Here is a 25,095-nt window from a genome sequence, read left to right as displayed (position 1 = left end):
ACCCAGTGTGACCTCCATGTAACACTGAAATAGCATAGCTAGCCACTCAGATAGAACATTTAGGACTGAGCCCACATGCTATGAAAAAAATAAAGATGTCTGAAAACAAAAAGATGAAAACATGATACACACTGGGATTTAGCAAAGAAAATAATTAAAATGGAGGACAATGTTCATGGGCTGAAATTATTGAATTGAGTGTCGAGTCCAGATGGCTGTAACTTACTTAACCAGAAGACGGGATGCTGTTCCTCAAACTTGAGATCCTTTGTTGGGAACATAAACTGACCATAACTAAGGCAATATGAAAAGGGCAATATTACAACCCACTCCCGGGAATCAGTCATCATGTACCAGAGTAATCAGATTTTAAACTAACCGTGTACCAAAGTAATCAGATACTAAACTAACCATCTACCAGAGTAATCAAATTCTAAACTAACTGTGTACCAGAGGAATCGGATTCTAAACTAAGCATGTACCAGAGCAATCAGATTCTAAAGTAAGCGTGTACCAGAATAATCGGATTCTAAACTGACTGTGTACCAGAGTAATCAGAGTCTAAACTGACCATGTACCAGAGTAATCGGATTCCAAATTGACCATGTACCAGAGTAATCAGATACTAAACAAACCACATACCAGAGTAATAGGATTCTAAACTAACTGTGTACCAGAGTAAACAGATTTTAGACTAACCGTGTACTAGAGTAATCGGATTCTAAACTAACCAGAGCAATCAGATTCTAATCTAACCATATACCAGAGTGATCAGATTCTAAACTAACCGTGTACCAGAGTAATCAGAGTCTAAACTATCCGTGTACCAGAGTGATCAGATTCTAATGTTATTTATTATATAGAAAGCAATTCCTTTGGCAGATGATAAATGCTGCATCAGATCTCCCTCAACAAAACAACATTAAATTGTTAAATAGCAGGAATGGAATCGGTTTCACTTGAAAAGTAGACATTAAACCATCAGCCTGGACCCGACCCCACATCTTCGCTGATGCACTGCCACAAATTGAGTTTTCCTTTGAATGTTCCTTTGAAACATTATTTGTTCCTGTCGCTGAGTGACTCAGATGAGTCAGTTCACTTTAATCCCAGTTAGTGTTGTATTCTGATCTGAGTAGATATGCTGCTTCCTATGGATCTTTATCCAGTTCCCGTGTTCCTTAATGTCCCTCAAATCAAAGGTTTTTGTGGTAGCACTGTCTCCTGCAGGAATTTCCAGATTCAGGGTGATGGCATTCGAAACATTTCAGCCCAAGCAAGTATCCTTCTGACTGAGGTGGATTAACCTTCCCGGTGAACTGGTAGCACTCTTGATAACTTCCATCCACCTGGTGAGTTAATGAGGAGTTCAGTAATTAAAAGATAATACAGAAACAGCAGAGCAACACATGCAACTTTTGAGATGATGACTGGACTGAGAGAGTAGCTGAAGCACTCTATATGTGGACCACATGATCCTAGATACCATTTTCCTCCTCCACCCCCTCAGGCTATCCAGTCTTCAAGACCCAGGAAACTCAGTCTGGATTATGCCTATCTTTCATATTAACCGATTTTATACTTTGGTTTCCTGGGTCGGAAGGTTTGGAAATGATTCTTCTGCACCTCATCGGTGGATAACTCTCGAATCATCTCATTTAGATATTTTTGCAAATTAGTAGCAGCATTATCTGTACTGACCAAGATTCCATGTATATACTTCCACAGAATGAGAACTTGCACACTGCTCTACCTGAATTCTAAAGTCATATCCAACACTCAATGATTCTCAGAAGACTCAGTACATATTGACTTTATCCAGTACAGAAACTTGTACATTTAATCATTTCAGTTTTCCTTGGCAAGGATGAACAGAAGCAATAGGTTGCCTGTATGCTTACTCGCATCAGGTCCAATTAAAAAAGCGTTTCGTGAGGAATATCCAACATTAGTGCAAACCATTGGGATAGGAACTTGATTAATGCAGTGGCTCAAACTATCAGTGAAAATGGGTGTGGGTGCCACAATCTCATCTATAGAATTGAACATGAATTTTCCTGCAATAAGTCATCAATATAAAATGAACACTGATTTGTAGCTAACACTGGAATTATTTTTCTTACTTTATTCTTTCATGGAATGTAGGCGTCACTGGCAGGGCCAATATTTGTTGCCCATCCCTAATTATTCTTGAACTGAGTGGCCATTTCAGAGGGCGGTTCAAAATCAATCACATTGTTGTGGATCTGGAGTCACAATTGGCCAGACTGGACGAGTCAGATGGGTTTTTACAACAATCAGTAATAGTTTTATGATTCCCATTACTGCCAATAGCTTTATATTCCAGATTATTATCCTTAGGCAGCACCTTCCAAACCCACGACCACTCCCATCAAGGACAAGAGCAGCAGGTTCCTGGGAACACCACCACCTGCAAGTCCCCCTCCAAGTCACTCAGCATCCTGACTCAGAAATATGTCACTATTCCTTCATTGTCTCTAGGTTAAAATCCTGGAATTCCCTCCCTAACAGCACTGCAGGTGTACCAATACCTCAGGGACTCCAATGGTTTGAGAAGGCAGCTCACCACACCTTCTGAAGGGCAACTAGGGATGGGCAATAAACGCTGGCCTAGCCAGTGACGCTTTCATCCCATAAATGAATTTTTAAAAAATATTTTTAAATTATTAATTGAAGTTAAATTCCATGGTAGGATTTGAACCCATGTCCCCAGAGCATTAGCCTGGGCTTCTGGACATTATCACTACGCCACTGTCTCTTCATGGAGAAGACTGAGACCAGTTGCAGAGAGTCTAGATATGGATAGAATGGACTGGCATCTGGTAGAAAATGGTGAGTTTGGTCAGAAGATGTCATCTTGATTATAATCGCTACCAGTCACTGCAATACTAAGTGTTGTTCAGTCCTATTCCTCAAGACACAGAGATACGAAATTTGAATCTCACCTTTCAAACGTGTACTCGCTCTCTGCTCTGAAGAAGTAGACGTGAGATTTGAACTGCAGTTTGAAGACATAATCTTTGTGAATGTGGTCAATGTCTGTGGGCATGCTCACAATGTAGCCTAACAATGGAAGACTGGCCAATGGATAGTCATCCTGTAAACACCAACAAATAACATCTTCATACATTATTTTGCCAAATAAACAATAATGTAAGGCTCACACTTTACATTTATGCCTTTCAAAGGCAACTCAACTGACAATTTATTTTGTTAACCATTTTATCAACCCAGTAGTTCAAAGGGCGGCACGGTAGCACGGTGGTTAGCACTGCTGCTTCACAGCTCCAGGGTCCTGGGTTCGATTCCCGGCTCGGTTCACTGTCTGTGTGGAGTTTGCACATTCTCCTCGTGTCTGCGTGGGTTTCCTCCGGGTGCTCCGGTTTCCTCCCACAGTCCAAAGATGTGCGGGTTAGGTTGATTGGCCATGCTAAAAATTGCCCCTTAGAGTCCTGAGATGCGTAGGTTAGAGGGATTAGCAGGTAAATATGTGGGGGTAGGGCCTGGGTGGGATTGTGGTCGGTGCAGACTCGATGGGCCGAATGGCCTCCTTCTGCACTGTAGGGTTTCTATTTCTATTTCTATTAAGTGGACCTACTTCAATAACTTCCCATTATTGCTTGCATCTTTAAATAGATATTTATGAATAAACCAGATTCATTCAGTTATGAAAGTATCTGGTGGAACATAGACCAGGAATAGGCCATTCAGGTTTTGTTTCTCCATTCAATTAGATGGTGGCTAATCTGTATCTTAAACTCTGTCTAACCTCCTTGGTTCCCCCTTAATATCCTCATCTGAAAAAAGTCTACCAATCTCAGTTTTAAAGATTTTCAATTGGCCCCCGCCAGCTTCAGCAACTTTTTTGGGGGAGAATTCAAGATTTCCGTCACCCTTTGTGTGAGGAAGTGCTTCCTGGCATCACTCAGGAATAGCCCATTTCTAATTTCAAGATCTTTCCCCCTAGTTCAAGCACCCACCCATCACAGAATCATGCAGCAGAAACAGACGCCAGTCAGCCCATCCTGCCTGTCCACTCATTTATTTACCAATTTGCTGTTGTAATTTTCTGCTCCCATCTGCACTGTTTACTGTGTCATCTAATGTACTGTCATCAGATATATGGCTCTGCATTACTCCATCAAATTCATTAAATGAAAAGCTAAGGCACTTTGGATACGCCAATCGTCACATCCTGTCAATTTGAGCACATACTCTTTATCCCTACACTGTGTTTCCAACTTGCTAACCAATTCCCTGCCAATTTCAAAAGTGTCCCTCCAATTCAATATTTTGTTAACAGTTTTGTTTTACAAGGAACTTGGTTCAATGCCTTCTGGAAGTCCATGTAATTAAAGTAAAGTTGCTGGGTTGTACAGAAATGATGACAAGGGACTGACAACTTAAATAGTTTATTAAGAGTTATTTAGCAGCTCTTACATGCTGTATGTGTGGCCACCTAGGGAGTGGGGAGGTGGGGGAGCTCTTGCCCTACCGACATGTCACTACTTGTGCACAGGTCATCACAATATAACATGCACATACATTCTACATCTTCCAAGTTTTAGTTGGGACATCCCATACTTGCATGCATATGACAATGTTGGATGGTGCAGAACATTAACTATTTATAACGTACTGAACACATATTTGGGCCACCAAACCTGAGCAAAGCTCATTGTGTTTCTCCTCCAGCCTTTTATAACAAAGCCCATGGGGGGCATGGTTGTGGACAACTGCCAGTTTGTTATGGCCATATGTGGTTTGCATTCCGACTGTTTTGCCCAGTTCTTGAGTGCAAAATCTGCGAGTTTTATGATCATAGTACCTGTTCCCATTTTGTTGCCATTTCATGGGGACTCCACCCACATCTGTTTCCACACTGAGTTGCAGAAGGGCCTTAGCATCAGGGATCATGGTTCTGATACATGTGGAGAACATTCTCCGTGCTGACAAGGGCAAGCCCTGTCTTGGCAAATCTCACAGATTGGGCAGTGCAGAGTAGAAGTCTATGTTGTCACGGAGGCATTTTTCAAAGAGGTGCTTTGCTGAGTGCACTGCCCGCTCTGCCAAACCATTCGATTGTGGGTAGAGGAGGCTGCTTGTGATGTATTCAGAGTCTCATTTGTGTGTGTAGAGTCCTTGAACTCCCTGGAGACAAAGTGCCGGGTGTCATCTGTCATCATCCTCTGGGGAATGCCATGTGTAGCGAAATGTCTCTTCAGTTCTTCAATCACTATGGTATTCCTCATGTCAGGCAGAAAGTCGACTTCATCCCAGCCTGGGTATGAGTCGACAAGGACCAGATGTTGTTTCGCATTCCATTCGAATGTATCTGCTGCCATGAGTGACCATGGAAGGTCTTGGACCTCATGGAGGTGCAGTGGTTCTTTGGCTTAATGAGGATTGAGCGCAATGCTTGGTGCACATCTGGACACTTCCTTGTCTATGTCCACACACATTGAGTTTTTAGTTTTTTTTTAGTTTATTTATTAGTGTCACAACTAGGCTTCCATTAACACTGCAAAGAAGTTACTGTGAAAATCTTGATTTGATTTATTGTCACATGTATTAACATACAGTGAAAAGTATTGTTTCTTGCGCGCTATACAGACAAAACGTATCGCTCAGAGAAGGAAACGAGAGAGTGCAGAATATAGTGTTACAGTCATAAATAGGGTGTAGAGAAAGATCAACTTAATGCAAGGTAAGTCCATTCAAAAGTCTGATAGCACAAGGGAAGAGGCTGTTCTTGAGTCGGTTGTTATGTGACCTCAGACTTTCGTATCTTTTTCCTGAAGGAAGAAGAATGTCCGGGGTGCATGGGGTCCCTAATTATGTTGACTGCTTTGCTGAGGCAGCGGGAAATGTAGACAGAGTCAATGGATGGGAGGCTGGTTTGCGTGATGGATTGGGCTACATTCACAACCTTTTGTAGATCCTTGCGGTCTTGGGCAGAGCAGGAGCCTCACCAACTCTGTAAAAGTTGGTGGGAGTCGTAGCTGACACGCCAAATTCCCTTAGTCTCCTGAGAAAGTAGAGGTGTTGGTGGGCTTTCTTAATATAGTGTTGATATGAGGGGACTAGGACAGGTTGTTGGTGATCTGGGCGCCTAAAAACTTGAAGTTCTCGACTCTTTCTACTTCATCCCCCTTGATGTAGACAGGGGCATGTTCTCCTTTACACCTTCTGAAGTCGATGACAATCTCCTTCGTTTTGTTGACATTGAGGAAGAGATTATTGTTGCTGCACCAGTTCACCAGATTCCCTATCTCATTCCTGTACTATGTTTCGTCATTGTTTGAGATTCGACCCACTACGGTGGTATCGTCAGCAAACTTGAAAATCAAATTGGAGGGGAATTTGGCCGCACAGTCATAGGTGTATAAGGAGTATAGTAGGGGGCTGAGAACACAGCCTTGTAGGGCAGCAGTGTTGAGGATGACTGTGGAGGAGATGTTGTTGCCTATCCTTACTGATTGTGGTCTGTGAGTTAGGAAGTTCAGGATCCAGTCGCAGAGGGAGGTGCAAGACCCAGGCCACGGAGTTTGGAGATGAGTTTTGTGGGAATAATAGTGTTGACAGCTGAGCTGTAGTCAATAAATAGGAGTCTGACATAGGTGTCCTTGTTATCTAGGTGCTCCAAGGTTGAGTACAGGGCCAGGGAAATGGAGTCTGCTGTGAACCTCCTGCGGCGGTAGGCAAACTGTAGTGGATCCAGGTAGTCCGGGAGGCTAGAATTGATTCGTGCCATGACTAACCTTTCAAAGCACTTCATAATAATGGAGCACTGGTGCTCAAACCTTGAAGTATTGTAACACCTGAGGGGCAGAAAACAGATGTTTGTATTTGGTGAATGCAGCAGTGCTCCTGTCAGTGCTTCATAATGATGAAATCTCTTAGTCGCCATACTCTGGTGCCTATTCGAGTACACTGAAGAACAATACATTGAGGGCCAGTACAGTTCCTTTGTCCTACACTTTGATACTTTCACCCTGAGTGCCCTTGGTGAAGTTGCTAGGTGTAATTCTTCTGCACAGAGCTGGGAATGACAAACCTCTGGCCACTCCGTATCATTCCGACTTGCATGTTTAACTCCTCTCTCCTGGCGTAGAAGGTGGAGAGCCCATGGGGAGGCTCTTTTGACAACACTGGCCATCCTCTCATGCCTATGTCATGGAGTGCCTACATGTGTGTCCTGCAGGCAGCTTTGAGTTCCTCGGTTCTGCGGGACAACAACACTTGAATAATCATGATATCAATGTCCTCCTCATGACCTGCTTATTCAGTGGTGGGTAGATAACTCCTGGAAAGGGCATCAGTGAGATAGAGCTCCTTACAATGCGTGTACATGACACTGAGGTTGAAACTTGAGCATCATCCGCTGTAGGTGTGCTGATGCAGTGTGAAGAGGCTTTTGACATTGAGTTATGAGCGACTGGTGATCAGTTTCAATGTTGGCATGGCGGCCATGGAATTTCTGACATGCAAAGACAAAGACAAGGAGATCCTTCGCGATCTGGGCCCAATGAGTCTCAGTGCCAGTGAGAGCCCTTGATGCGAAGGCTATTGGTCTGCCAGTCTGGACACAGACTGCGTCAAATCTGTGCTGGGAGGCATCTGCCGGTAAGAGTACAGCTGCTCGAACTTTGAAGTATTGTAACACCCGAGGGGCAGAAAACAGATGTTTGTATTTGATGAACGCAGCAGTGCTCCTGTCAGTACATCCTGGCGGAGGAGCTGACGTCAGGGTTCAGTTACCTCACTGGGACAGGGAATAAACTTTAGGTAAATAATTTGTCATACCAAGGAAGTGCTGCAGAACGTGTTTGTTCTCAGAGGTGGGCATTTGCCATATAGCGCCTATAGCCATTTCTTATCCAGGTCTGGCTTCACACCATCAGCTGTGAGCAGGTGACCCACAGAGGGAATGGGTTAAAACTGGATCCGCATTTTGCAGGGTTTAGCCTCAACTGTATGGTCCTGATTCTGTCAAGGACCAAACACATATGTATCAGTTCTTGCATTGTGCAACTCCAGACAGGATGTCATCAACAATGGCTTCACAGCGTCATCCTGCAAAGAGCTGTTCCATAGATCTTCGAAAACCTGACTGCCAATGGACATCTCGTAGGGCATGCAGAGCAATGGGTTTCTCCCCACTGGAGACATGAACGTAGTGAGCTTCAAGCATTCATCATCCAGCGGGATTTGCCAAAATCGGCAATTTGTATTCAGGTGTTGAAAACCTTAGAATTGGTCATTTTGGCTATAACTTGTCCAACTGTCTTCATAGGGTGATGGGGGTCTCAAAAGTGCTTTATTCAGATGAACTGGGTCAATGCAGGTTCTGGCTGTCTTTCTTTACTGCAGCTATCATCACAGAAACCCGTTCTGTGTCCTCATCTATGGGCTATGACACCCAGACTTGTCATTCAATCCAATTTGTTGACAAACCCTCGGTTTCACAGAAAGGAGTCCATTCTTCTTGGAGCACAGACAACGGGCGTTACGGAGTCATCCAGCTTCATCTGACAGATGACAAGCAGCTTCCCAATAATATCACAGTCAAACAGTTCTTTGTATTTTAGTATCTCTGAAGCTTGGTGCTGCAGAGTGTGTACATCTGGCCCAAGGTGGATTAACTCCTGTTCAATGTTGTCCTGGAAACCCAACAATGTTGGGTTTCCATCTTTGTCGACTATGTGGAATTGGAACTTGCGTTGTGTGCAGTGTAGGGTAGTTATGTGTTCCCTGCATATGGTTAATCTGCCATGTGCAATGCGATTTACTTTGTGGAATCTAGTGCAGCGTAGGGATCGATTTCTCGCAGGTGCTACTTTGACAAAAAATTGTATTTTGCTCTGGAGTCAATTTTGACTTTAAATTTTCCATTGCTGTGAGCAATTTTTAATGTTGTGAATATTTCACCTTTCCCCATGATAGAGTCGGTGCTCTCACAGTAGAATGTTTTGAGAGACTCAGTGCTTTGGTTGCTTTGATTAATCTCCAGCTCATTCAATGTTGTTTGTGTTCCGAACCTTGGAGGGGTAGCCAGCTGCAATGTGGCTAGTGGTAGTGGTAGTTTGCAGTGGTTTGGACCTACAGCACCTGACAATTCCATTTTCCATAGTTGTTGCAACATTTGTCAAATGCAAAGCTCATGCTTCTTTTTCGTGGATGCTGGCTGCCACAGTTTGGGCAAGGTGTATTCTGTACCGAGAAAACTTCTGTTTCTCTCCTTAGTTCTTCTCTCCGATTGCTCATTTATCATGCGGATTCTCTGAGCAACTAACTGCGCACAGCATCACTGTATCTGCCACACATTATGCAGTCTCTTACAATTTCATTGATGAGACTTTTTTGCCAGAATTTACAAAGCCGAGGCATATAATTGTACTGACTCGTCAAGTTTCTGGTCAGTGGTGTTAAAAATGTGTCTGTCCATTATGACATTTTTTTACTGCCATGCATATCTGTTCAACTTTTTTAACAATACCTCTTAGTCTTCCTCCCTTGAAGAAAAAAATTCAGATCTTCTGACCACCTGTGGGTCCCAGTGTGTATGCTTGTACTTTCTTCAATTTATCAGAGAGATTGGCATAACAGCAGCCACACCATTCTTTTTCAAATGTCTTCCAGTAATTGGCGATGTTTTCATTGAAGGCAAATTCATGCTGGATCTCTGTGATCAATTCATATTTATCTAAACGTTCTATCACTCTGTCCTTAGTACCAGATTCCAGTAACCTTCCGACAATGGATGTGATATTATTAGGTCTATAATTTCCTAATTGCTTTCTCCTATCTTTCTTCATGTCTGACTGATATTAACCTTTTCAATTTAAAGGAAAGCCTCATGAGGATCCCAGTGTAATCCTACAATAGGAACAAGTAAAGGTCAACCCCTTGAGCCTGTTCCACAAACAGGATGCCTCAGGCAAACTATCATACACTTCATAAACAAAGTATTGTGTCAGCTCATGGGGGCTCGAGCTTGCATCCTGGAATAAGCCTTTGCGCTGCACAGAAGCAAGAATTGCAACAGGATTTTCTTCTATTTCATTTGTGCCAATGGCTTAATGATGAACTTTGGAACCCACGTCACATGTTATAGCGTGTACATCCAGTGGTGGTACAGAAGTAAACTGGAAAACCAGCTCTGAGCCTATTTATTTTCATGTCTTGGTTTCCAAAAGACTTCTGCTGCCTGGTGAACCACAAACATTCCTTTTGATTCCTTGTATATATTACATTAATACAACTGAAAATACAATGTCCCACAGCATTCTATTAAACTGGGTACCCTACAGGAGTAAAGATTTTTTTATATTCTTTTATGGGATGTGGGCATCCCCGAGGGCAATTAAGAATCTACCACATTGCTATGGGTCTGGAGTCACATGTAGGCCAAACCAGGTGAGGATGGCAGATTCCTTCCCTAAAGGACATTAGTGAACCAGATGGGTTTTTACAACAACCGACAATGGTTTCATGGTCATCGTTAAAATTTTTAATTCCAGATTTTTATTGAAATCAAATGTTACCACCTACCATGGTGAGCTTCCAACAGAGCATTGCCCTTGGTCTCTGGATTACTAGTCCAATGACAATACCACTATGTCACTTCTTCATTTGTACACTTAACCCAAAATTGAATAAATAGACATCAAGGATGATGTTCACTCAGTTCATCCATATTCATCCATCAAGAAAGAACATGCATGTGCAGATTAGATGGATTGGCCATGGTGAATGTGCAAGGTTATAGGGATAGGGCGGGGGGGGGGGGGGGGGGGGGAGGGGGGGGGGTGCGGAGCTGAGCTGGATAAGATGATCTTTTGGAGAACCAACTGTTTTTGAAAATTAGGTTTTGCCTTAACTACTCTAAGAAGAAATCCTTCCCGATTCTACACTCTTTGTGAAGCCAAACTGCCTGACTCACAACTTGAACCTGTGCCTTAGGTTAGAGTACTGTAGTAACCGCATGGGATTAATTTTTAACAGTTTATTAAAAAGGTAAAGTCACCAGAGTCCCTGATGACCATAGGCTGCTCTCCCCTTTTGAGAGGGAGAGCTGACTGGTGGTGATTTAACCACTCCTCAGACGAGGGACAAGGTTGAGATGGCAGGCCTTCATGAATAACCTCAGCCAATACAGGAATTGAATTCTCGCTGCTGACGTCACTCTACGTCATTAACCAGCTGGTTGTTATATCTGGTCAAAATAGTGGAATACTAGGTTGAGCAAGTTGAGAGTTATGGAGAAAAATTGAAAGTTCTTGAACTTTTCAAATTGTGTGGCGATCAAGATTGCAGTTTCAGATTCATAAATAAATTATGGTCCTGATTATAGTAATGCACATAAAGCTACAAGGTTATCCAGGTTAAATCACACTTTCGCCAAGGCAATGCCCAGACGTTACTGGTCAGCAACTGTACCTGATGGGTCTTGTAAAAGAAGAGGCAGAAGTTGGTGAAGACAACCCAAAGTTTTTGCCACCCATTGCTGTTCTTGAACTTCCTCAGCAAGTAACCTGAGAGCTGGTTCTGTAACAAAAGCACCTAGGGTCAGCATCTTACTTTGCGCATGAGTGTAAACAGTGTTTTATTAAAGCCATGTATTCCTAACATTCTGCATCGCAGAACCATCCCAACACAGTGCTCTGCCTCTCTTTTCTCTCAGTTATCTAGATTCTATAGCTGCAATCAATTAAATCTTCTAAGGTATCAAAGTAAACTCAAAGCGTTTTGATGCTCGTCACAGCAAATGTTCAATAAAATTGAATAAACCACAAAGAATAGCAATGAAAGCGGATAGAATCGAACATTCAAGGCAGGAGTGGATAGCAAAGAGATAGAGTGTGTGGTATTTTTCCATTTTTAGGGCCAGTAACGACCTTCAGTCTCCTATGAGCCTGTCCATTCCTGTTTCTATCAAAGGTAATCCTCTTCCTTCAGGTACCATGCCTTAAGAGGACATTGGTGACCATGGACTCTCATTGCATTGGTCCACACTTATGCTCGTTTTAAGTTTAAGTTTATTTACTAGTGTCACAAGTAGGTTTGCATTAATACTTCAATGAAGTTACTGTGAAAATCCCCTAGTCACCACGGAGTACACGGAGGGAGAATTTAGCATGGCCAATGCACCTAACCAGCACATCTTTCGGACTATGGAAAGGAACAGGAGCACCCGGAGGAAACCATGCAGACCTGGGGAGAAAGTGCCGAGACTCCACCTGGACACTGACTCAAGCCAGGAATTGAATCCAGGTCCCTGGCACTGTGAGGCAGTAGTGCTAACCACTGTGCGAGTACTGCAGTGGTTTGCCATTGCCTTCTGCAGCATGGCTGACCAGGAAACTCTCCTCCTCTTACCGCCTGCCTTGAGGTGCACTGAAAGGATTTACAGACTAATAATCAACCTGTTTGGCCACGTTATGAACATACCTTCAACAGCCATCAAGTCCTGGAGTAGGACTTGACACCGGGACTTTGGATGCTACCAATGCACCACAGGATCTCCATCATAGGTACGCACGTAGAAAACTGTTACTTTACAGACAGAAATTTACTCACCAATAACCTGCTTACCAATGCAGTTTGAGTTCTAACTGGACCACGTGGCTCCATACCTCATTGCAACCTTGGTCTAAACATAGACTAAAGAGCTGAATTCTAGAGGTGAGGTGAAGGTGACAGATCTTGATCTCAATGTAGCAGTTGATCAAATGTGGCACCAAGCAGTCCTAGTAAAAGTGAAGTCCATGGGAATTAGGGTGAAATCTCTCTCCTGGCTGGAGTCATGCTTAGCACAAAAGAAGATGGCTGTTTTTGTTGGGACCCAATCATCTCAGCCCCACAGACTTCACTGCAACACAAAGCAGAAGCAGTCCGTGCCACGGACCTAGAGAACATTCAGGCTTGGGCTGATAAAAGGTTAGTAACATGCCTCAAGTGTGGAACCATCATGGAATTCCCCACCAAACATCCTAGGGTTCAGAAATTGAACAGACCAGCCTTATATTGTGGCTAAAAGAGCAGGTTCGCAGGCTGGGGATGCTTTGGCAAGTAACTCTTCTCCGCAGATGCCTGTTCACCATCTACAAAACACAAAAATCAGGAGCGCGATAGATTACTCTCTACTTGCCTGGATGAGCGCACAAGAAACAGTTGGAGTCGACCATAAGGCCCATCGAGCCTGATCTGCCATTCAATACAATCATAGCTGAGCTTGGGCTTCAACTCTACTTCCCTGTCCATTCCTCATATCCCTTAATTCCTTGAGATACCAAATAGCTCCAACAACACAAAAAACTCAACACCATCCAAGGGCAAAGCAGCCCGCTTGATCAGCAATCCATCCACCACCTTAAAGGTTCATATCTGCACCACTGATGCCCCATCTCTGCAGTGCACCACTTACAAGATGCTCTGCAGTAATATAGCAAGCCTCCTGTGACGTACTTTCCAAACCTGCAACCTCTACCAAAGCAAGGGCAACTGACACAGGGAACACCACCACATGCAGGTTTCCCTTCAAGTCACAAAGCAGCCTGACTTGGAAATGTATTGCTGCTCTTTCATGTTCATTGGGTCAAAAACTTATCCAACAGAACGGTGGGAAGACTATCGATACCTCATAGTGAATTCAGTGGTTCAAGGAAGTGGCTGACCACCACCTTAGAGTCACAGATCATATAATGTGGATTCCAGAACTGCACACAATACTTCAGCTGTGGCTAATCACATTTTATATAGTTCCGGCATAGCCCCTCTGCTCTTAAACTCTATGTCTTGACCAGTAAAGGCAAGAATACTATACGCCTTCTTAACTACTTTATCCACTGCACTGCTAACTTAAGGGACTAGTTGGTGTACATGCACACCAAGGTCCGTGATCCTCAGTGCTTCCCACAGTCCTCCCATTCATCATGGATTCCCTTGCTTCATTTGTCCTACCCATATGCATCACCTCACACTTATCCAGATTAAATCCCATTTGCCATTGATCAGCCCATCTGACCAGCCTGTCTATATCCGCTTGTAATCTAAGACGATCCTCCTCACTATTTACCTTCTCGAGAGCCATTAGGTGTGGCTAATCTACTTTGCTAGCCATGCTCACATCATGTAAAGAATGAAAAAGAACAGTGGATTATTGTGTGGATTTGATTGAAGCTTAACTCATCTTGATGAAGTGAAAATGGTCCAAAGCTTAAAGTTTCTAAGTGTCCAGATCACCAACAACCTGTCCTGGTCCCTCCACGCCAATGCTCGAGTTAGAAAAGCCCACCAACGCCTCTACTTTCTCAGGAGGCTAAGGAAATTCAGCATGTCAGCTACGACTCTCACCAACCTTTACAGATGCACCATAGAAAGCATCCTTTCTGGATGTATCACTGCTTCATATGGCTCCTGCTCTGACCAAGACTGCAAGAAATTACAAAAGGTCGTGAATGAAGCGCAGTCCATTACGCAAACCAGCCTCCCATCCATTGACTCTGTCTACACTTCCCGCTGCTTCAGAAAAGCAGACATCATAATTAACGACCCCATGCACCCCAGACATAATTCGTTCCACCTTCTTCTGTCAAGAAAAATATAGTCTGAGGTTACGTACCAACTGACTTAAGAACAGCTCTTCCCTGCTGCCATCAGACTTTTGAATGGACCTACCTTATATTAAGTTGATCTTTCTCGATACCCTCGCTATGACTAACACTACATTCTGCACCCTCGTTTCCTTCTCTATGAATGGTATGCTTTGTCTGCATAGTGTGCAAGAATCAATACTTTACACTGTATGCCAATACATGTGACAATAAATCAAATCAAATCAAATCTCATCTCATCTCTGCTGACACCTTGGCTCTTACTGAAGCGTTTCCTCCTGGTTGTATTGTTCACCACCTACCCAGCACCAAACTGGAGGTGTGGCCCTTAAAACATATTCACAGCTTGGTCTCTGTCCCAGGTCCTCCCCCTCTTTCAGTACCTCACTTTTTTCCATCCCTCTGTCATTTCCTTTAAAATTCTCATTGAATACCAGCCCCCAAACTTCATCCAGAGATATTCTACCTCAGCCTTTACAATGTGTGACTCCTCATTCTTGTTAATTTCAATCTTCTTCATTTTTCCCTATGGCCTCTCTCATCCAATGCACTGCTCCCTGTCCTCTGTAAACCTTAGCTGTAAAGACTCGCATTCCAATCCTTTAAGACTTGATTAGCTGTAAAGACTCACATTCCAATCATTATGCTGTAAATTGAGTCTGTGTCTTTATATGCCCTGTTTGCTGTTTATGAGCAGATCTCCTACTCACCTGACGAAGGAGCAGCCCTCCGAAAGCTTGTGGCGTTTGCTACCAAATAAACCTGTTGGACTTTAACCTGGTGTTGTTAGACTCCTTACACTGTAAACCTCACCATCCTCCATGCAAACTCAACTAATGAAATTTAAGGAAATTCTTTGGTGATTTTAACCAATGGCAAGGCCATTTCTAATGACATCCTTGTATTCCTCACCACACAAAAACTCCCTTATCAACTTCCTACACCACCCCTTTCTTGTTCCACTCCAGAGACATCCCAACTCACTCACAGCTCATTGTGAAACACCCAATGCTCAGCTGTTGGCCCTCCATTAGCTATGAAATATGTACAACTGTCAGTTTACTCAACCACTCCCTCATATCCACCTTCAATGACCTTGACTCCACTGAGACTTCACTATCTACCATCCCAGTCACACCCTCAGGCTGAGAGTTGCTATCTTCACCTCCTTAAGTTCAAGAAAGAAATATATGAGTATTGCTGAAAGGAGAGATTTGTTGTTGAAGCAGGACAGATACAAGAATACCAAATTGCAGAGGAGAAACAATTCATACTACATGAGAAAAGGGTACTGAGATTGGCAAGTCAGCTCAGATTCTCCATGGCAATGCCTCGACCGATGCATCAGGAATTTACTGTGCGTCATGTTTCTGTTTAATTCAAAACAAGGCGCAATGCCTGGACATGTTCTTTCTGCTTACTGAGTACAGGACCCTGTGTATGAATATATATAGCTTCAGACAAGCATAAACGAGCTACATTGTGGGCCCTGACTGATAATCTTAAATCGGTTGTCAGTGTAATTCTTAGCATACTCAGGATTGTTTAACAAATTGGATTGCTGCCCAAATAAATACTGGATCATAACTGAAACCTAATTGGCTCAATGGCCATCACCAAATCTGGCCAGAATATGTTGAATATTTAATAGGCCTCATCCTCTGCCAAAACTGGCTTTTATAGCCTCATCTCGGAAAGTAATGATAAACCCAAGCTTCTATGTTGATTATGAAATGTTTCCTTAAAACCCCTTCCATCTCACCTAAAACAAGTAGTACGAGGCATAAATGGGCTTCTTCACCGCAACACTGGTTCAGTTGCCTCTGCTGCTGCTTTCCACCCATCTCCTTGGCTAGAAAGCCAAGACTCACATTGTAATTCCTCCCTCATAATCTTCTATTTGCTTTCCATTCCCTCCCTTAACTCATCTCATTTACGGACCAATTCCTGCTCCCTCAAACTCATTCACCCTCGTAAGAAGTCTCATAACACCAGGTTAAAGTCCAACAGACTTATTTGGAATCACGAGCTTTCGGAGGAAGGAGCAGCACTCCGAAAGCTCGTGATTCCAAATAAACCTATTGGATCTTAACCTGGTGTTGTCAGACTTCTTACTGTAACCATCACAGTTCAATGCCGGCATCTCCACATCATTCACCCTAAACTGCTGAATCCTCAACTTTTCTTCCTAGTCTCAAGGTAACTGGCATTGTCAATAGTTTTCACTTCTTGAGCATAGTTCTGTCCCACTTCAAAACCAATTTCATCATTCCATCTTCATAAAAGCAGCCTCTTCCCATTCAAACTACAATCCCAGCCCCACATACCATTTCCACTCAAATAATGACTCCTAGACCTGCACTCATCTTTCACATAACTATTGTTTAAATCTCTTCATATTTCTGCCCTTCCACAGCATGATTGTAAGCAAAGTCATCAGGATTGTCTGTGGCTGTGCCCATGATATGTTATTCCCCCCTTGCCCTCTCCATAGCCTTTGATGCAGCTGATCAACTATCCTCCTCCAAAATCTCTCCCCTATTGATCAACTGGATAGAAATTTTCTTGTTTGGATCCACTCTGTAGCTAGAGAATCTCTGACAATTGTTACTATTCTCACCCCTGCATCATCACCTGCCAGGTCATTCAAGGCCCTCTCCTCTGCTCTGTCTATATGTTGTCCCTCTCAATATCTCCTGCTTTGACTCGATGTCCAAATATTTCCTTGTATCTTTGGGACATTTTTCCGCATTAAACATGCTATATGAATTTAAGTTGTCGCTGTTGCAACAGGATTGCTTCAATCTTAATGTCGAGGCTTCACCTTTTATTTTTTCTGTGATTCACCCCAAGCCAGCTGGTAAACGTGAATAAGAATGGGGAATCAGCTGCATGAGGCAGCCATTTAAGTGAAGGGGCACTGGATGCAATTGGAAGGAGCCCGGGCAAGTGTGACCAAAGGCTTCCTTGTGAGGCCCATTAAGACATCTAAAATAACATTACAGGGCCTCTTCTTGCCCACAATTTTCTTATGAGCAAGTCTGGCCTGGTGGGTGGAAGCCATCGCTGCAGATTAAGTCCTGATGACAAAGAAGGATCCCACTGCCTTCTTGTGGGTGGTCCACTCACCTGCACAATAGTGCCACTTAACATTGGGTCATGCCAAATAGCTTCCCTCATTTTAATTATCCCTTCCCCCAATGCCTGGTCCCCTTCGATGAAGCAGAGAGTTCATACTGAGACCTCAATGTCCAGCCATGGGACCTTATGGCTCATTAAGTAGCTCGAGGTTCGAGACCCACTCCAGGACTTGTTGGTCATGGAAGGAGCATTAATGACATGGCTCAAAAGGTTGATGATCAGCCTACTAATCCTTCCACACTTCCCCGGTATTCCCCAAAGGAGAAAAGTGTGTGCTGAGATCCAAAACAAAACCGCCCAGCCTCCCATGTGAGTTCCAAAATGCACTGGCTAGTTACCAGGGCACCAAACATGAGATCACTCAGTAGATAATCTTGCACACTGCCATGGTCCTTCCAATGACTGGTGCAGTTTGTTGAACTCGAAAAGAAGTTGAGTTACAGGACACAACTCCAATGCCCACTGAGAATGAAATACAATGGGACACACAATAATTAATGACTTGCAGAGCAGATAAGAGCTAAGAGTAACCAGTTTTGTGCTCCTGGGTAAGGTAAGTACACTCAAATTAACAACAGGTAATTTGTCAACTGGGTTAAAAAGGAAAAAAATCATTTCAACCAACTACTCGGCAACTGTTGGCTGAATGTTCAATATTAAAGATTCTATTATTTATGAGTGATTATACTGTAATTGGAATTGTTTAATATTGTTACCAGAAATCATTCCATCAGAGAGGTGAAAACGTAGAACTTAGCGTGGCTGAGATGATAAGTTTCTAAGCAGATAAGGAAGGGAGAAATAAATGAAAGGATGTTGGCAGTGTTCAACGAAGTGGGAGGCGGATCATATAGAGCATAAACATTGGCAGAGAGCAGCTCAGCTGAATGGACTGTTTCTATGCTATGAATTTTATGTCGAAAACTTGAAAAGAAAGATAATCTAATCTCTAAGAGCAGGTTCATATTGAGACATTTTCAGCATGTCTTTTAGAAGAAGAAATAGAAACCCTACAGTACAGAAAGAGGCCATTCGGCCCATCGAGTCTGCACCGACCACAATCCCACCCAGGTCCTACCCCCATATCCCTACATATTTTACTCGCTAATCCCTCTAATCTACGCATCCCAGGACACTAAGGGGCAATTTTTAGCATGGCCAATCAACCTAACCCGCACATCTTTGGACTGTGGGAGGAAACCGGAGCACCCGGAGGAAACCCACGCAGACACGAGGAGAATGTGCAAACTCCACACAGACAGTGACCCAAGCCGGGAATCGAACCCAAGTCCCTGGAGCTGTGAAGCATCATTTTCTCATGCTATTTTTTCTCCTTTCCAGATGGTGCTTTCTGATTGTGGTTAGAGTTGAACATCTGCCAGAAAAGCTCATTATTCAGCAGTATCTATGGATTGTTAGATGCTGGAGGAAATCATGTCCACATCCATGGCCACTGTACACACCCTTTCTGATAGCAGCTACTAGACAGAAATTAGGGAATGGAAGCTAGGTACAGTCTTCCTCTCCCTGAGTGCAGAGTACTGAGGCCACTTGCAGTATAACGAGTGCTATGGCATTCAGATACCTCAACATAAACTGGACATTCCCTGCTATGTGTGGTTTCCATAATTAAAAAGCAGGCCTAGAACCAAAATACCCCAAGAAGTTTTAGTCTCCTCTAATTCACTTACAAGCACAGTTCACAATGGCAACTGATTAACAGGTTTACCTCAAACATGCGAAGGTAATCAGTCAGCGAAAGGCTCTGGTTCCGGTACCAGCACACATGGGTGATGGCGTTAGGCCGCTGGCCCTGGCCCAGAAGGTAGTGCAGAGGAAGCTCCGGTGAGGCGGTAGAGGAACAGAAAACTAAGCAGGTCCATGAGTACGCGAACATGGAGATGGGAATATCAAGTAAGAAAGGCAGAAACAGGATAGCAGTAAGTAAAATAAGGTCAGTTAGAAAGTACTTAATACACCTGTTAGTAACTGAAATGTCACAAAGTGGCCATCTCTATGAACAAAACTACATCAGTGGCTCTCGCCTTACGGGTATAATGAGATTCCATTCAAGCATTAGCCACACAGAATATTGATTAGCGCCAATATCGATGATTAGTATAAACCCTCTTTCCTTTTCTTCTACCTAAAGTGATTAACTGTCGCTCTTCCCTCCTATCCTGAAGGTGCCAAATCTTTTGGGTCATAGTTCCATGGGTAGGAGCCATCTTCCAGCCCAACTAACTATTCTTCTCTAAGCATCAGCAAGCTGCTCGACAATGGGGCCACTGTGGTGATGCCTGATCCTGTTTCACATATATAGACATTCAATCAGGGCTCACTGGCAACAACTGCAAAGAGGAACCTATATTGGTTTCAGCCCTCCCTCATTCAGGGGTAAGACCAGTACTGGTGTCACCAGCCTGAGACCAGCTTATACTGCACCATGTGGGAACATCACCTAGAACCTCACTGCTCTGCAGGGACCTTTTGTACACTGGGGCTACATGTACCATGTAAGGAAATGGATTAACATACACCGGTGACACTAATCTTCACAGGGGGGTAGGCATCAGTAACAGATGGTCTCTGTGACGCTTCTAATCCAGAGTCTGTGGACATTGCTAATAGTCAAAGAATGGAGCAATATTTGTAAATATTTATTCAACAGGGACCTCAACAGTGAGATTCTTGAGAGTGAACAGCTACCAGATATAATAGATCAGGTTCCAGTCATAATGAAACTGTCAATCCTGCAGTGTGCAATGTCTGGATGAAGAGCAGAAACCTTCTGTAAACTGGAATACTCTCAGATCAATGGCTTACTAAAACCCTTAATCATTAGGCCATTGATTGACTCATATTGTGACATCCCTGACATGGATATTAACAGGCCACTTTTAAGAACGCACAGGGTAGAAAACCAGTTGCGACACAAAGATAAGGAAGCAGGAACTTGCTGCACGAGAGAAACAAAAGATGATTTTCATTGTCAAAAGGACACAGGATGTAGTGAGCTGAAAGAAAATGAAGCAGTGTAAAGAATTTGCTGCAGGGGTCCGTTTGAATGGAAGAGGAATGAGAATGAGTGATTAAGCAGATGTAGTGTGCTTTCAGACCATGAGATAACCCAGGCTTCATATATCAGCAATCAGTTGTAAAATATAAATAGATGTACACAAGGAGTACAAATCCCAACAACCTGAAATGAACTAGGGAAGTAGAAGACAGTCTGAGAATATTACTGGGTCTGAATGCCATGATCAAGCATGGAAATTAAAAATGTTCCAAAAAGAATGCATGATGCACCAATCTGCTGTGCTCGAATCCCTGCAGTGCAGAAAGAGGCCATTTGGCCCATCGGATCTACACCAACTATCTGAAAGAGCATCCCCCAACCCCAGGCCCTTTCCTCCACCCTATCCCTGCAACCCTGCACATTTAGCATGGCCAATCCACCTAACCTACACATCTTTCGACTGTAAGGGGAAATCAGGGCATCTGGAGGATACCCACAAAGACATGGGGAGAATGTGCAAAATCCACACAGTCACCCAATGTTGGAATCGAGCGCGGGTACCTGGCGCTGTGAGGCAGCAGTGCTAACCACTGTGCCGCCCTTTCTAATTTTGGAACTTAAATTTTGTTCCTCAATCTGGTTGATCAGAAAAGATTAGGGTGAGTATGTTTAAACCTCCTCAGCTATGTCCTGCCAAAACATGCATTAATGGGCTGACATCACCTAAAACGGAACAAACTGCAGTATAATCTGGGCCAAAGAACAGGTGAGGGACTGCTAATCCTCAACCTCTCACTCTGTTTAGAATAAACTGACTCCAAATGGGGAAGTTACTGGTGGACCTTAAAGAATCCGTGACACTGATCCAAAGAAAAGCCAAGGGGTTATCCCTAGTGCCCTGGCCAACAATTATACCGCAATCGATGTCACAAAACAAAAACAGGTGATCTAGTTATTTCCACATTTCTGTATCTGTGCGCAAATTGGCTGCTGGAATTTTTAAATTACAAGTGACTAAAAAGTACTTTACTGGCTATAAAATGCTTTGAGAAGGTGTTATATAAACGCAAGCCTTTTTTTTGTTGGTGACACAGCATTAAGTTCCTGGTCACAAATAAGGACTGCAACCTCACCCGACCTTTAAACTCCAGATCCCCTGTATGTAAGCCTTACCAATTCTGAACCAGATCACAAGACTAAAGCCGGTGTTCTTTATATCTGTGACCAATGGCACCAGGGAACCTGTTCACCTGCAGAGATGTAGAATGCACTTGAATGCATAAACCTGAAGGCAAAATCAACAGGATTGGAGTCCTGTTAACCTCCAGGAAGGGCAGCTTCACAACTCAGATTATCCTGTACTTCCCACTCAGAGGTTGCACACTGGAGTTAAACAAAACCCTTCCAGTTTCCAATTTAAAGAAACATTTATTTTTGATTTGTCAATTCAGTTTACAAATGCCCAAGCAATAACTGGCAAAAAGAATTAAATGATGATATAACTTTAGCTGGTAGGATGTGCAGTCTGTACTCATTGTTAGCTGCACTGGGTTATCCTGAGGTTTAAGTGGTGGTGAGAGTGCCCTGCTGGGTACCTCCACTGCAACACTGTGATCCAACATGGAGACACTCGTGTTGCGATGCCAGCACACGTGCATTGTGGTATTAGCACGGTGATGGGTCTGCTTGTCCAACGAGCTGTGGGAGGAGTGAGTGTCGTCTTCAGATTCCTGCTCCAGTGACACTTCGTCTGAAGATCCTGGGAACATCAGGATAAATGCATAAAGAGGAATAGCTGTAGTAGTGTCAGGATTTTAAAAAGGCACAGGAGAATGTTGTCAAGTTATTACCTGTTATCATAATTAAAATAAACAGTAGCTACTGATAAGTCAGAAAATGTAACAATACCCCCAAAACAACAGATCTTTTGGCTAGATGAAATATTAATTAAAAATAATCAAATTGGGCACTTTATTGGCAGGAACAGGTCCATTCAACAGTCTGTTGGAAAAATTAGGTTCTTGAATTTGTTGAAGAATCCAGTGGGAGAGGAAAGTACTTCATTTCTACAACATAACTCAGAACTGAGATTTGGATCTTTAACTCCCATTGGGATCTTGACTTCTATTAGATAGCTTTACGGCTTCTGAAAACACATAATTTGGTAGTACAGGACATGCTGGAATTGTATCATTCAGCTGGGCACTGCAATTACATGTCTGAAGATGGATGTACAGAAGGTTTTCTATCCTTCAATTAAATATAAACAAGTCAACATATTATGCCTCATTTTCTCTTCCAATAGCTGAGGAAAAGCTCCAGAGACATATCAGAGGGACAATAAAGAACTAAGGGAGTACCTGGCCTTAAGATGCACCTTCAAGTGGATGTGATTCACTTCCCAGTAAAATATGTCAAGGATATACTTTTAAAAAGTAACTTACTGTTTGACCGATCACACGTGTTGCTTTCCAGAGTTGTCTCTCTCTTCTCATTTGACTTCTTCACCACCTCAATGGCAATGTTCAAGTCCTCTATCCATTTCCCCATTTCTACACGGGAACTAAGGAACAGGTTAATAGAAATGGTTGAGATATAAGCACAAAGATCTGCTACCAAAAAGATGTAGTGACTTCAAACTTTGGGCAGCAAAAAAGCCATGGCTACCTTTACATTGGCGAGCCTGATAAATAACAAATCAAGGAACTCCTGGTATAGATTCCATTTTTTGTTTATTTCTCTTCCACCTCTGATACCTCTGCATCATACATCTCAGGCTAAGAAGATGCCCATACCTCTCAATTGTACTCTGTAACTAACTGTTAGGAATTGGCAATGGGATGCAGTGTCTGTGTCATACAGATACAGCATCCCATTGCCATTTAACCCATCGACTTCATGCTAGCTCTCTGTAGATCCACTGCCTTGCTCTATCCCCCTAAGTTTAATTCTCTCATATCCATCTAATTTCTTTTTTAAATCGTTGAATGTCTCCGCTTCCACTCTCCGCGTAGGCAGCCAGTTCAAAGTTACTTCTGCTTGTTGCGTAGAAAATTCACCCCGCCCCCCCCCCCCGCCCCCCCCCCTCCCCGCCCCCCCCCCCACCCCCTCCCCCCCCCACCCCCTCCCCCCCCCCCCTCCCCCCCCCCCTCAGTCAGATTGTAAATAGCTGAGGCCCAAGCACATTCCTTGCATTGCCTTTTTAATTTATGGAACTTGGGCATAGCTGGCATTTATTGCCCATCTCTAGTTGCCCCTGAGAAGGTTGAAGTTTAAAATTTATTTATTAGTGTCACAAGTCGGCTTAATTAACACTGCAATGAAATTTACTGTGAAAATCCCCTAGTCGCCACACTCCGGTGCCTGTTCGGGTACACTGAGGGAGAATTTAGTACGGCCAGTCCACCTAACCAGCACATCTTTTGGAAGGTGAGCTTCACGGAACACCTATTAAACACCAAAATAGTTTGCAACTGAACAGGTCACTTTTGATCTAGTGGTTCCAGTTATAGAATGTCTGATGGCTGCAAGAGCTGGCATATGTGATCATAATTTCAGATGCATGCATGGAAAATCATGTACACATTTACATTTTGACATTTACACCCTCAAGATCACTAAAATACTTATCTGTACATATCATAATCATGAAATAGGCAAAGTACCAGAATCACAGTCTCACACTAAAACATTTGTGCACATGTGCACACATGCATACAGAGCAATCACCCATGTGTACACTGACCTGAGTATACTTAAATCTACATGCAGCCATGTTATCATACACATCTGTATTTGCAAATGTGGCATAGAACTATACCAGTGAATAATCGCTAAGTTGGGATAGTCAGAGACACCACTCAGCCCTTCAGTGTTATCAAAAAAAAAGATGCCAAGGTCGTTCCAATACTTAATTTATTGCTTGAGGAAGGAAACTTCTGGATAAGCCCAACCCCATCTGTAACCAGAGGAATATCCGTAGTCATTCTTGTACTTCCATTGAGAAAGTAATAGAGTTCATCCCCTTAATCATTAACTTTGCAATCAGACCTCATCCATTTTTTGTGATGTGCCCTGACGCAATCCCTGTTTATCTGGAGAGTGATGCCATGGATTCAGTACCATTCCGTATCATCAATTCTGACCCATTGTTCGACAGTGAGAAAGAGCTGAAGGTGGTAATCATTGGAAGCAGAGTATTTTAAAAGTATTCCAAACCCCAATAAGCGTAATATGAATACAAAAACAGGAGGGGGCCATTCAGCCCTTCAAACCTCTTCTGTCACTCGATACAAT

General features: G+C 43.2%; 1 protein-coding gene across 7 annotated transcripts in view; it reads right to left on the bottom strand.

Moving 5' to 3' along the window:
• Positions 1–824: 824 nt before the first annotated feature.
• Positions 825–25,095, bottom strand: part of farp2 (FERM, RhoGEF and pleckstrin domain protein 2) — a 238,026-nt gene continuing 213,755 nt past the window's right edge. For 3 of the 7 annotated variants that reach the window (XM_078209254.1, XM_078209256.1, XM_078209258.1), the window contains exons 23-27: positions 23,244–23,362; positions 22,395–22,558; positions 11,464–11,571; positions 2,967–3,118; positions 825–1,349 (exon numbers count right to left, since the gene is read on the bottom strand). In XM_078209254.1, coding sequence (XP_078065380.1) covers positions 1,268–1,349; positions 2,967–3,118; positions 11,464–11,571; positions 22,395–22,558; positions 23,244–23,362 — 625 coding nt within the window. In that variant the 3' untranslated portion in view covers positions 825–1,267. Of the gene's footprint in view, positions 1,350–2,966; positions 3,119–11,463; positions 11,572–19,509; positions 19,650–22,394; positions 22,595–23,243; positions 23,363–25,095 lie in introns of all 7 variants that reach the window. The other 4 variants (XM_078209255.1, XM_078209259.1, XR_013497446.1 and 1 more) reach the window with 3 other exon arrangements.

This window comes from Mustelus asterias, chromosome 3 (assembly GCF_964213995.1).
Source record: "Mustelus asterias chromosome 3, sMusAst1.hap1.1, whole genome shotgun sequence".
NCBI classification, from domain to species: Eukaryota; Metazoa; Chordata; class Chondrichthyes; order Carcharhiniformes; family Triakidae; genus Mustelus; species Mustelus asterias.
This window is presented reverse-complemented; position numbering and strand designations above follow the sequence as displayed.